Below are 13,288 nucleotides of genomic sequence, written 5' to 3'. Positions count from 1 at the left end.
CCTTACCTGAAGCAAGGGGGGGGGGCCCTGCAGCAACCACCTCAGGGCAGCTCCCTTTAATGAGCTCTCCTTCAGAAATGTTTAGAAAACCACTGAGCGCCAGTGTCTGAATTAAAGGCCGAACCCGTCAAACTCGGCAGAACCCCCCCCCCCCCAATGCAAACAGAAGCCCAGCCTGCCGGGAGCGCAGCCCTCTTGTCAGCAGAGAAGTGGTTAGGAGGGGAGCGCGTGCGCACGGATGTGTTTCTGCATGTGTCTGTGTGCGCATGGGTGGGTGTGAGAGAGAGCATGCAAGCGAGCGATCAAGAAGGAGACCAGGAGCCTTCCGGGTGTTTTGGAGAACAGCGTGGTCTCCTGGAGAAGGTGAGGGGTTTGCCTTTTGTAAAACCCGGTTCAAAATCCATGGCGCTGAACAGCCAAGTATTTGAGGAAATGAGGCTGAAGAACGTCTACAAAAAGGGATCACAAGGGGTTTGTTTTCAATCTATCTCCTTCGCGCCACACAGCTCTGTCCCCGCATCCTAATCCACCCGCTGAAGACAAACCAGCTGGTGAAATGGGTGGAAGCAACCGCCCACATCCAGCATCACAACATCCCTCTTTTAGGCAGCTAAGAAAACAGGGGTGCCTTCGATCTAAAATGGGGTGGCCTTAAAGGGCTTCCTGTTTGACTCTGAGATCTGTGCCTCTTTCCAAAAGTTCTTTAACTTTGCTGCTCTTCTGAATGAAACTTAGTTATCATACGAGCAGAACCCAAAAGCTGGATCGTTTCATGCCTGTTTCTGTTTTTGTTTTTTGAGGAAACTTTTTGATTGGGTTAAACATGTTAAGGAATCTCTCTCTCTCTCTCTCTCTCTCTCTCTCTGTCTCTCTGTCTTCCCCACTCCCAGACAGCCAGACAGACTTTGCATTTAGCCCCTTTCTTGATTGCTTCATGCAAGGCAGTTATATTCTAAGTTTTCTCTTTCCACATCTGTGGGAACTCCCAGGCACAAGATATTAAAGTTGGTAGCCAATAGCAACATCCCTATTAGAATAAACTTGTCACGCTAAGCACTAATAAATGTAATGACTGTATTTTGCAAATTCCCTTTTTCTGCGCCCGGCGTCTTCATTGGAAGGTAATGCTCCCCAGGCTTTTGCTTCTACTGATAGGCGAGCAGCCCACTAATTTACGCCTGTTCTTCAGTCAATGCTGCGGTTTATATACTTTCAGCTAATAGCATTATGAGCATAGTTTTGTACTAATTCAAAATTAGATCTCTCATTTGCATAAACAAATTACTGTTTGGATTAGTGCTAAATAGTTAAGACAGCTGATAGTGGAGCAGATTTGATTTGGCAGGAATGGCTGGTGGCATATTGATAGATGTGCAGAATTGTGATGCGAGTTGGTATTCTTATAGATGCAAAACCAGCCTGTCTTGCAGGCTAAAGGTAGGCAGAGTTGTCTCCACACAAAGTTCCTGTAAAAAGAGAAACCAAGTTTCCAGCCTAAATGCTTATGGAGAAGAGTTCACCTGTCTCTGTGGTCCAAGAGGAACGTGCTTTTATCTGCCCCGGGGGGCACAGGCCACGAAGGTGCGCACCACCAAGCCAAAATCCAGACTGGATGTGACCAGGCACTCATTTACTGCACCCTCTCCTGTTGGTGAACAGTCCAAAGCAAAGGGGAAGTACGTGCCTTGGGCCATTTTGTGTGTGTGTGTGTGTGTGTGTGTGTGTGTGTGTGTGTGTGTGTGTGTGTGTGTGTGTGTGTGTGTGTGTGTGTGTGTGTGTGTGTGTGTGTGTGTGTGTGTGTGTGTGTGTGTGTGTGTGTGTGTGTGTGTGTGTGTTTTTCCCGGAAGGAGCTGGGTGTGTAAAAATGGCCTTGGGGATCACATACATCCTCCACTTTTCCCATCCCTGTTCTACTGTCTGATGCCGTACGGGTTCCATCACCCTATCAATGTTCTTGGTGGATGGTAGCATTGCAGAATAGCTGTGAGCCCAAGCAGGATCACCTAAGATAACCTAAACTTGCTTCTGCTGTTGGTTGTGAAGTTGTCCCTGGGCAAATGTACCTCTCTTACTCGCAGCTGGCATTCTCCCCGGCTCCATTGGCAATGGCCGTCTTAGAGGGTCATCACAAGGCTGAATGCCCAAATTTATATGCCACCTTCCTCCCAAAACAAGACTCAAGTAGCGTTATGAAACAGATTTTTTTAAAAGATACAAATGGAATTACAGACTTTGAACTAGGATTTATGTTCATTTTGTATTAAATTTAAAATGCTTTAAAATACTTTATTTAAAAATATTAACCCGGGTTTTTCTTTGCAGGTCTCTGGGGCAGAATTCCTCCCGCCACCCTACCATGGGGAGCAAGTCCCAGGCTTTGCAGCACCGCTGGAGGAACAGAAGCCTGCGCTGTATTGGAGGAGTCATGTACAGGGTGTCCGCCAACAAGCTCGCCAAAACCTCTAGCTCCCCGCTCAAGAGTGGTGAAGCCACATGCAGGAGCCACACCAGGGCAGGTAGGCAGCATCAGTGGAATGCAAATGTGAAAGGGCTACACACCAGACTGGAAATGTTCTCTCCTAAGGGTCGTTTTTCCAGCACCTCCAGCTTTGCTGGGGTTTCCTGGTTTCTGTTTTTCTCAGGAAGTGCTCCAAAACTGAGCTTGCTTGCTCAATGGCAAGAGAGCTCAGCTCCTTGGTAGCCCAACTTAAATTGCCTTGGTAGGAATGGAAGTTCTAAATTACTTCAAAGCTCCCTACACAATTCTTCTTTTCCAGTTAGGACAAACTTTTCCAGTCCTTGCGGACACGGTATCAAAGAGCTGTAACTGATGTTCAGAAGCTCAACCCTGCTGATGGCTGCGTTCACATGTCATGTTTAGCTCCGATTTATGTAAACTGTGGTTTGTTGCTTTAGCCTAGGATTCTGCAACAGCTGACCCAACAAATCCATTTCTTTTCCTTGTTGCTAGCTTGTTTCCTCCTATCCTTCCACGTCATTGTTGTTTAGTCATTTAGTCGTGTCCGACTCTTCATGACCCCATGGACCAGAGCACGCCAGGCCCTCCTATCTTCCACTGCCTCCCGTAGTTGTGTCAAATTTATGTTGGTTGCTTCGCAGACACTGTCCAGCCATCTCATCCTCTGTCGTCCCCTTCTCCTCTTGCCTCTAGTTCTCTTGCCTCTAGTCCTCTAGTTCACTGATGCCCATGATGTTGATGTTTATTCTTGCCTCTCCTGTTTGACCACATCCAGCTTCCCAAGGTTCATAGATCTTAAATTCTAGGTTCCTATGCAGTATTTTTCTTTGCAGCATTGGACTTTCCTTTCACTTCCAGGCATGTCCACAGCCACTTCATTAGCTCTGGAGCTACTTGTACTTGTCCTCCGCTCTTCCTCACTAGCATGTTGGATACCTTTCGACCTGAGGGGCCCATCTTCCAGCGTCGTATCTTTTAGCCTTTTGTTTCTGATCATGGGGCGTTCTTGGCAAAGATACTGGAGTGGCATTGCCATTTCCTACTCCAGGTGGATTGCATTTAGTCGGAACTCTCCACTATGACCTGTCCGTCTTGGGTGTCCCTGCACGGCATAGCCCATAGCTTCTCTGAGTTACTCAAGCCCCTTCGCCACGACAAGGAAGCAATCCATGAAGGGGTACCCTTCCAGTCTTTCTGTCAATTCCTTGTTAAGGGTGAGCATCTGAGGAATCGAGCCATGAAGAAGAAGCCAAAGTTTTGGGATCAGAAGTTATGACCATCCATAGTTTAAAACTATTTGGAGTTTATAATCCATCAATAAGCCATGGTGTCTTTTGCAGTTTCCAGCTAGCCAACAAACGGTGGGTTCTTTCTTGGGATGGGTTTTTGCAGCTCCATGAAGGATGGAATTTTGTTTTCTGGCCATGAGTTCTGAGTTTTTGAAGCTGTCAGTTGACAGAATTCGGAGGAGCGGAACCACGAGAGGTTCTTCCTCTGATCATCCTCTGACGGCCACCAGGGTCAGCAAGCATATCGCCGCCACCACCCTGGCCTGCTGTTATTGAGGTCCCAGAATCCGTCAGCTGGCAAAAAGTAACTTTTGCAAGCTCTGGACCTAAGGGAGGGCCTCTGGCCGTTCTGCAGCAAATGTTTCACACCAGTCTCTTTTCACCCTTCTTGTCATTCGGATCGGTGAGATCTGGCGAGTGTTGTTCAGGCCGGGAGGTGCAGAGAAAATGGCAAGAGAGCGCCCCCCCCCCCCCAGTCTTTGTACAGAAGGTGGGAGGGGGGCTGGGGAGACTTGCGTATTGAGATATTATTTTATGTGGAAAGAACAAGTGCAAAAAAGGCAACCTTTCCTCCAGCTTTGCTTTGCTTTGCTCTGCTTTTTTCCGACACCCCAGCTCCGGTTTCCTCCTCCAGGTTGCTTCCCGATGCTCTTGGGAGACCGATTACCTGGCAAGGGTATTTCATCAACGGCGTTGCGCCCTCTCCCCCTCCCGCCCCCACCCTCACCTACCACCATCTCTCCTTCTCTGCTATGATCTGCACACTTTTTAATTTTCCATCAGAGGCGCCCGGCGAGTTAATCCGCGGTTTAAGCTAAATCTCCACCCTCTTCACCTGCCGAGATGAGGTGCCGTAAGCATTTCTCTCCACTCCTCTCCGTTCTCCGGCATGCTCCTAATTCCCTCTCTCATGCCTGTTACGCCAGCAAAGGGAGGAGGAAGTTGGGAACGGCTCGCTCTTTGTTCAGGAGTTGCTGCTTTCTCACTCTAAATTTCTGGCCAGGGGTTTCCGAAACTCCCAAAGCTCTCCCTCCCCCAAACCCCCTCCCATGGGGTTCTTCTGCTGACTGCGATTTTTATTTTTATTTTTAAAAATTTTTTTGCATCCATCTCAAGATCCTGTTAGCCTCCTTCATTATATTCCTCTTCCTGTTTCATGTTTCATCTGCTCCGTTGGAGATTCGTTGCTGTTCTTGTTAAAAAGAACATTCTTTTTATTTTTCTCTCGGAGTTGAAATGGGCAAATGAAGAAGACGGAGTGCAGATGGATTTTTTTTTGGTGGTGGTGGTGATGGTGGTTCACGGTTAACTGGGATGATGAAGATGAGGATGATCTGTCCCAAGCATTTCCCTCCCCCTGCGTCTTATGGCTGTGAAATGGGGGTGCCTGTCTGGGAGCTGTGCAGGAGCATTTCAAATCTGATTAGGCCTTAATCAGCCGGCCCCAGGTGTCCACCGACCTCTGTCTTGTTTATCCTACCTGACTCATTTCCTCTTAGCAAGCCAGCTTATGGGGGGTGAGCGGTGTGTGTGTGTGTGTGTGTGTGTGTGTGTAGGACCATCTCAAATCCTGGCAGTGGTCCTTTCCTCTGAAAACCTGGCTTCCTCCCCCTCCTCCTGGGCATACAGAGGATCATCTTTTCCTCTTTTTGTTCTCGTTGCCTTGATTTCTGGTCTTTGGAAACTTGCTGCTGGTGGTTGTGTTGGGCGTAAATCTTTTCCTAACATTGGCTTGAGAACTGCAGCCAAAGGAAACCCGCCTCGCTCACCGGATAGGAACCAGAGTTTAGGAAGAAGGTGTTGCAAAGCAGCATTCCTACCTGTTTTCCCAAAAATAAGACCTAACCTGAAAATAAGCCCTAGTAGGATTTGTCAGGATGCTTGTAATATATAAGCCCTACCCGAAAAATAAGCCTTAGTTAAGCGAAAGCCCTCCCTCCACCCTTGTACAGCAACCAGAAGAAGATGACATGGCTGTATTTGGATAAACATAGATGGTTGTGCATGGAAAAAGATAAAACATCCCCTGAAAATAAGACCTGATTCATTTTTGGAAGAAAAATAATATAAGACACTGTCTTATTTTTGGGGAAAAACAGTAGTTACTTTTGAGAGGTTTTATTTCAAGAATACTGCAACGAGTAGTTACAAAGTTATATTTTAGTGTAACAAGTGAAATTCTCCTGTTACTTCCAAATGTTGTTTTTAAACAGCATTTTAGAAGCATTTTGTCAGGAATCCTTTATCATTTCTTCATCTTTCCTCAGTGGAAAGGAAATTGTTTGTTTGTTGTTCTGTATGCATTTTCAGGGAGCAATATCAGAACTAGCTGGTAATGGGAACTGAAAAGGGCTTCCCTGCTTGTTTCTGACCTTGTTGGTAAAAACAGGGTGAGAAGTTAATGACAAACAATGGAGCAATAAGAAAGGCAGTCCTCATCCTGCTCCAGTTACCCAATCAAGAACTTCTCTCCCTCCCTCTTTTCCTTCCTTCCTTCCTTCCTTCTTTCCTTCCTTCCTTCCTTCCTTCCTTCCTTCCTTCCTTCCTTCCTTCCTTCCTCCCTCCCTCCCTCCCTCCCTCCCTCTTTTCCTTCCTTCCTTCCTTCCTTCCTTCCTTCCTTCCTTCCTTCCTTTCTTCCTCCCTCCCTCCCTCCCTCTTTTCCTTCCTTCCTTTCTTCCTCCCTCCCTCCCTCTTTTCCTTCCTTCCTTTCTTCCTCCCTTCTTCCCTTCCTTCCTTCCTCTCTCCCTTTTCTCCCTCCCTCCCTCCCTTCCTTTCTCCCCCTCTCTCTTCCTTTCTCCCTCCCTCCCTCTCTTCTTTTCCTTCCTTTCTTCCACCATCATTTCCTTCCTTCCTTCCTTCCTTCCTTCCTCCCTCCCTCCCTCCCTCCCTCCCTCCCTCCCTCCCTCCCTTTTTTCCTTCCTTCCTTCCTTCCTTCCTTCCTCCCTTCCTTCCTTCCTCCCTCCCTCCCTCCCTCCCTCCCTCCCTTCCTTCCTTCCTTCCTTCCTTCCTTCCTTCCTTCCTTCCTTCCTTCCTTCCTTCCTTCCTTCCAGTTGTATACCACCCCATTAGTGCAAAACACTGCCACTGAATAGTTTTGATATTCCTTATCATAACCAACCCCCTTTTTTTCAACAAGTAGCAAAAGAAGTAATCCTTTCAAAGCACTGTCACTGTTAACTTTTTAAATATCTGCTTTTAGGATAAGGATTCAGTCATCTGAAATTTAAGCCATCTTTTAAATATTTCATTGAAACATGCATCAAATTGTATACTGCCTTTTTAAAAAAAAAACCCAAGGTGTCGCTGGCTGGATCCAGGGCATCCCCAGAAGAAGGGGAGGGGAAACCCCCTCTGAGTCCGCCCCACCTAGAAAACTCTGGAAACCGTTGCCCTAAGTCAGCGTTGACTTGAAGGCGCATAGTTATGTATGATTAAGGGTCGTGTCCTCTTAATTGTGCCACCTTCCCTGGGAAAATTCCGTCTCGAGGTGAGATGTATGCCTCGGTGGCAGTGCCCTGATGGTCGGGACTGGACTGTTTTAGAATGTTCAGCCCTCAATCCGGTGCAGTTGAAGTGGAGTGAGGGACCGAGAGATGTATTGACCATTTTTGCTTGCCGCGGACATCGCTTCCCAGCCTTGTTTAATCTGTCGGGTCATAGCCATTTTAAAGTTTCTTTTGCAAGAGAGCTTTCTGGCTTCTGTGTCTTTGAGGCGAGCGGCAGCGAGATGGGAGATGATCTTGACAGCTTAATTGCTTGGCATTTAACTAGGGCCGCTTATAATTTCGCCTGGCAATGGTGCTTTCCATCTGAATTTATTGGGTCAATATTTTGTCTCTCTCTTGTCAGGACTCCCAATTGAGAGCCAGGATGAAATGCTCAGGCTTCCTTCCCTCTTACCCACCCAAACACTGGGCAGGTTTTGTGCGCTCCGAAGCGGCCCGTGGCTGAGTCTGTGGGGCTTCAGCATTTCAGGGTGCAGGTCAAGGTCCTGAACTACCCCGTGCTCTCCCTTTTCCCCCATCAGCCTCCCTGACTCTCAGGACATGAAATGTGGAGGGAAGTGAAAGGGAAGGAATGGAAGAGGGAAAGGCTTCATCCTGCCGCTGGCAGAGTCTTTGTGGCAGCCTGGGCAGCTGCATTGCTCAGAAGAGCTTCACGGTGTAAGGTAAAGGTAACGGTTTCCCTTGACATGTAGTTCAGTCGTGTCCGACTCTAGTGGGCGGTGCTCATCCCCGTTCCGAAGCCGTAGAGCCAGAGTTTGTCTGTAGACCGTTTCCGTGGTCACGTGGCCAGCGTGACTAGACACGGAATGCTGTGACCTTATCACCAAGGTGGTACCTATTTATCTACTCTCCTTTTTACATGCTCTCAAACAGCTAGATTGGCAGGAGCTGGGACGAATAACGGGAGCTCCCTCCGTCGTGTGGATTCGATCTTACGACGGCTGGTTTTCTGACCTTGCAGATCAGAGGCTTCTGCAGTTTAACCCGCAGCGCCACCCCGTCCCTCAAGAAGAGCTTCAAAGCCGGTGCCAAATCTCTCTCTAGAAAGTTACCCATCAAATCTCTGCTCAGTTGAGCACAGAACAACTCAGAAGTTCCCCGTTTTGTACTACATCTCCCAGAATCTCTCAGCTGTGCCGATGGGGATAGTCTGAGAATTTGCTGATCAAGGCATTGACGCTTCCAAGCTCTAGAAAAGAGATGCAGGACGTCAGGTGCTGCTGAAGGCTGAACAAGCCAGCCATGGTCTCCTTGATGCCTAGGAGGCTGCTGGACTGTGTTGTTTTCATTCTACCCATTTCTTGATCTTGGGAGTCCCAAGGGTGGCTGCTCATTCTGCTCGGCCTCCCCTTGTGGGCAGCTGGGCACCCTTGATTGGCTTTTTAGCACCATTCATCCGCTAGCCCCCAGCACCTGCTTCTGAGCCAGTTGCTCAAGTTAAAGGTTTTTTGGTCCAGGGTTGCATCTAAGGCTGAACCCTTTGCAATCCCGGCGGCCAATCACGAGGCTGCCAGAACTGATCAGGCAAGTCATCGATCTCCGTAAGTGAGAGGGAAGCCAGTAGTTTTCCTGCGGCTTATCTACAGTCCACCGCCTTGTTATCCTGATCAAGAGGAGAAGTGGGTCCGCGCCGTGGGTGTTTTCCAGCTGGCAGACTGGAGTGGGGAGAGGCAAGGTGGTTTTATTTACAATGTGCCACCAGCTGGCCAGGTGTCACTGCAAAGCAGAGGAGCTGCCAGGAGCTGGAAACACGCCTTTCCTCACAGCTTTACTCCAGTTCTCAAATTAAATTAGAGCATTGCACACCAAAGAGGGTCTGGGCACGATTCTGCGTGAGCTCTTTTGCAGGGAGATGCATGGAAATAAATGAGACCAATCAGATCAGTGTTTCATCTGTCAAGTGACATCCCCAAGCTGCTTCCCTCTAAAAGTATTTGGACTACGGTTCCCACATTCCCCTGTCAACCTGGCTGAAAGGAGGTGGTGGGGATTGTTGTTATGGACCATCAAGTTACCTCTGACATACAGCAACCCTATGAATGAGCCCTCTCCAAAAGGTCCTGTCCTCAACAGCCCTGCTCAATTCTTGCAAACTCAAGCTTGTGGCTTCTTCGAGGGAGTCCATCCATCTCATATTTGGTCCTCCTCTTTTCCTGCTGCCTTCCACTTTTCTTAGCATTAAGGTCTTTTCCAGAGGATCCTGCCTTCTGATGGGCCCAAGGTGGGACAGACTCAGTTTTGAACATTTTTACCTTCAGAGATGGGATGGGGTGTTGTAGCCCCAGAAAACCTGGAGGGCTCCCTCGTATCCAAGGCAGCTCTTGGCCATTTTTAATCTGAATCAGCGGGTGAGGAGGCTTAGGACCTTATATCAGAAGTACAGCATTTCAGATTGCATAGAAAGATTGTCCCAACGGAGCCTTCTTCCATACGATTAAAATTCCTGCTACCTAGAAGGCTAGCTTGTCAGAAGGAGGCACTGGTAGATATTAGAAGCAGTGAAGGTTTTCACTTCTGTGGATCTCCCCCCCCCCAGTCCTGTCTCTCCCAACTGCCCGCGAAAGAGCAGCCCACACACAGGTCAGCCACATCACCCACTAGTTGTGAGAAAGGGCCAGTGGGAGGGGTTTGGGCCTCAAAGTATGCCAGATAGTCCTTTCCCCAGGTATTGGGTGGGTTGGTAGGGAGGAAGGCCTGTGGATGCTCGCTGGGCGAAGACAACGAACTCTGTGCATGTTTAAAGAACATTTTTTTCTCTGTATTTGCTTGATATGTTTTAGAGCCCCATCTTTCTTGAAAAACTGTCTCTGGAGTGTATATGGTTCAAGCTCACTTTTGTTATTAAGGATTCTTCCATCTGGAGAAAAAATAAACAATGTATGTCTTCATTACTGTGGCCACCTTTGCTGAATGTTCCTTAAAGCACCGAGCAGCAGTGAAGGACGGGTGCCGGCCTTTAAATCTATTTATTACAATTGCATTACAGCATTGTTCTAATCTTTGGACTTGTTGTTGTTTAGTCGTTAAGTCGTGTCCGACTCTTCATGACCTCATGGACCAGAGCAAGCCAGGCCCTCCTGTCCTCCACTACTGCCTCCCCGAGTTTGGTCAAAGTCATGTTGGTCGCTTCGATGACCCTGTCCAACCATCTCGTCCTCTGTCCTCCCTTTCTCCTCCTGCCTTCACACTTTCCCAACATCAAGGTATTTTCCAGGGAGTCTTCTCATGAGATGGCCAAAGGATTGGAGCCTCAGCTTCAGGATCTGTCCTTCCAGGGAGCACTCAGGATTGATTTCCTTCAGAATTGATAGGTTTGTTCTCCCTGCAGTCCAGGGGACTCTCAAGAGTCTCCTCCAGCACCACAATTCAAAAGCATCAATTCTTCGGCAGTCAGCCTTCTTGATGGTCCAGCTCTCACTTCCATACATCGCTACTGGAAAAACTATAGCTTTGACTATGCGGACTTTTGTCAGCAAGATGATGTCTCTGCTTTTTCAGATGCTGTCAAGATATGTCATCACTTTCCTCCCAAGAAGCAGGCGTCTTTTAATTTCGTGGCTGCTGTCTCCATCTGCAGTGATCATGGAGCCCAAGAAAGTAAAATCTGTCACTGCCTCCATATCTTCCCCTTCTATTTCCCAGGAGGTGATGGGACCAGTGACCATGATCTTAGTTTTTTTTTTTGATGTTGAGCTTCAGACCATTTTTGGCGCTGTCCTCTTTCACCCACATTAAGAGGTTCTTTAATTCCTCCTCACTTTCTGCCATCAGAGTGGTATCATCTGCATATCGGAGGTTGTTGGTATTTCTTCCGGCAATCTTAATTCCGGTTTGGGATTCCTCCAGTCCGGCCTTTCACATGATGTATTCTGCATAGTATGTTTAAATACGCAGGGGGACAATATACAGCCTTGCCGTACTCTTTTCCCAATTTTGAACCAATCATTTGTTCCATATCCAGTTATAACTGTTGCTTCCTGTCCCATGTATAGGTTTCTCAGGAGATAGATAAGGTGGTGAGGCACTCCCATTTCTTTAAGAACTTGCCATAGTTTGCTTTGGTCCACACAGTCAAAGGTTTTTGCGTACCTTTGGACACGTCAGACCAAAACGTCTTTAAATTCATAGATAAAGGATATAATGATTACTCCAGTTTTCTTCTTCTCGTTAACAAAGGTTTTTTGAAAATGTTACAGAGGGTCAATAACAACAGAGTTTTTCAGTCCAGAATGAGAGTGAAAAGCTCAACACTTTTGGCATCATTGGTGTCATCATCAAAAACCTGTTCCAACTCCAAGCTTTTTTGTAGAAAGCCACTTCTGTAAATTTTCTGTGGAAAAGCACTGAAATGCAGAAGGTGCACAGAACCTGTCAGCCAGCAGAGATAAAATGTTTTTATTCTCGTCAGGACAGAAAAGAATCAAGACAGCTCTGCGTCTCTCGCGCTCAGACGAAGAGCCCTCCTTTCCTTTCCGATGCTGGCCCTCTGCTCTCCCAGCAGACTCCATGAGTGGGCTTCACAGCGCTCTCCCATTCCTTTCCTTAACCGCTTCGCTGTGCCTGATCCTTTTTTTACATAGGCAAGCCGATTTTGAACACACAGCTTCTTATTTCGAACTTTTCTTTTAGAAGCAGATTGCAGAGGGGCCCATTTTGCTTGAATCATTTGCAGGAAGAGTGTTTTTTTTAGCCAAATATACTGACATCTGCAGGCAGGATCAGCCTGTGGGGTGCATACCTCCTTCTCCAGTCCCCCAACCTCCTGCGCCTGGGGGTTCTTCTGTGCAGGGGGAAAGAACTAGGTGTTCTGGTGCAGAACAGCCCTTTCTGGGCTGCCTTAAGAGACCCGCTTTGTCAGTAGGTCCCACGTGGCTCCCCATCCTCAAGAGACTGGAGGCTACCAAGCACAGCGGCTCATGTTCTACTACCTTTTCTTGTCTGTGACCACCTATAGAAATGCTGGGTGTCTTCTGGTTGCCCTGTCTCAAATAGAAAAGTGTACAGCAGGACATGGGACAGATAACAAGATGAAGCCAAACCAATGGGAGAGGTGATTGCAGAGGCATGTAAGGCTATGAATGCCCTAGGAAACGGGCCTTTCCTTCCTTACTCATCCTAGAATCCAGGGGAGAGATGCCAGGTCAAACCCAGTGCTTTTCTTTGAAGGGGAATGGTGGGTGTTTCTAGGCCAGAGGAAAGGCAACGCTGCTTGATTCCAGGGCATCGCTGAAATGGCGGAGTTGGCTTCCGTGGGAGGCAGCGAGTGCCACCAACTGGGACAGCTTTAGAAGTGAAAGAGTCAAATTCCTGGAAGGGAGAAGGTGATCAGTGGCTGTACCTCCAGTATGAGAGGGAGTTTGCTTCTTGGAACCAGCTGCTGCAAAACTCGAGCAGGGCCTGGGGGGCCTTCCCAGGGCATCTGAACGGCCATTGCATGGAAAAACTGGATGCCAAACTGGAGAGGCCTCCGGTCTCCTCCACCAGGGTGGAGCGCCTCTAATGGATTCTTATGCTCTCGTTCACCAGGGTGTGATGGATTTGACCGGTATAGGGTGTAATAAGGAGTTTTGCTTGCCTGCCGAGGCTGTTTGACCTTAAGTATCACGCCAGGTGTAAGAGGCAGAGGAAGGCAAGGAAAGAGATGAGGTGCTTTGGGGTGGGTGGGGAAATCCCACACTCCTTTGGAAAATAAATAAATTCCGCGGAACTGTTGTGGGGAGAGGAAGGGGCACAGAAGTCAACCTCAAGTACAAGATTGAAAGCAGCAGGAACAAAATTAAGGGTTGACATTGTCCGGAAAGCCAGCCTGACCTCAATCTATTAAAAAACCACTGGCAATCGGGCCGAGCGCACTCTGAGTGCAGTGCTGGAATTGGAGAAGCCCGTAAGCACCTCTTGCAGGGGCCCTCCGGGTTCTCTCCAGGGCAGAGTCGGTATATTATGAGCTTTCCTCTCCGTATGGATAATTTGGGTGTTTGAGGCTCTCTTCCATTCACTTGGACGCACAAAGAGGG

General features: G+C 48.1%; 1 protein-coding gene across 1 annotated transcript in view; it reads left to right on the top strand.

Moving 5' to 3' along the window:
* ZC3H3 (zinc finger CCCH-type containing 3) overlaps window positions 1–13,288 on the top strand; it is a 260,148-nt gene that overhangs the window by 151,998 nt on the left and 94,862 nt on the right. The window contains exon 5 of the mRNA XM_072999450.2: window positions 2,323–2,516. Coding sequence (XP_072855551.2) covers window positions 2,323–2,516 — 194 coding nt within the window. The remainder of the gene's footprint in view (window positions 1–2,322; window positions 2,517–13,288) is intronic.

Source organism: Pogona vitticeps, chromosome 4, assembly GCF_051106095.1.
Source record: "Pogona vitticeps strain Pit_001003342236 chromosome 4, PviZW2.1, whole genome shotgun sequence".
NCBI classification, from domain to species: Eukaryota; Metazoa; Chordata; class Lepidosauria; order Squamata; family Agamidae; genus Pogona; species Pogona vitticeps.
This window is presented reverse-complemented; position numbering and strand designations above follow the sequence as displayed.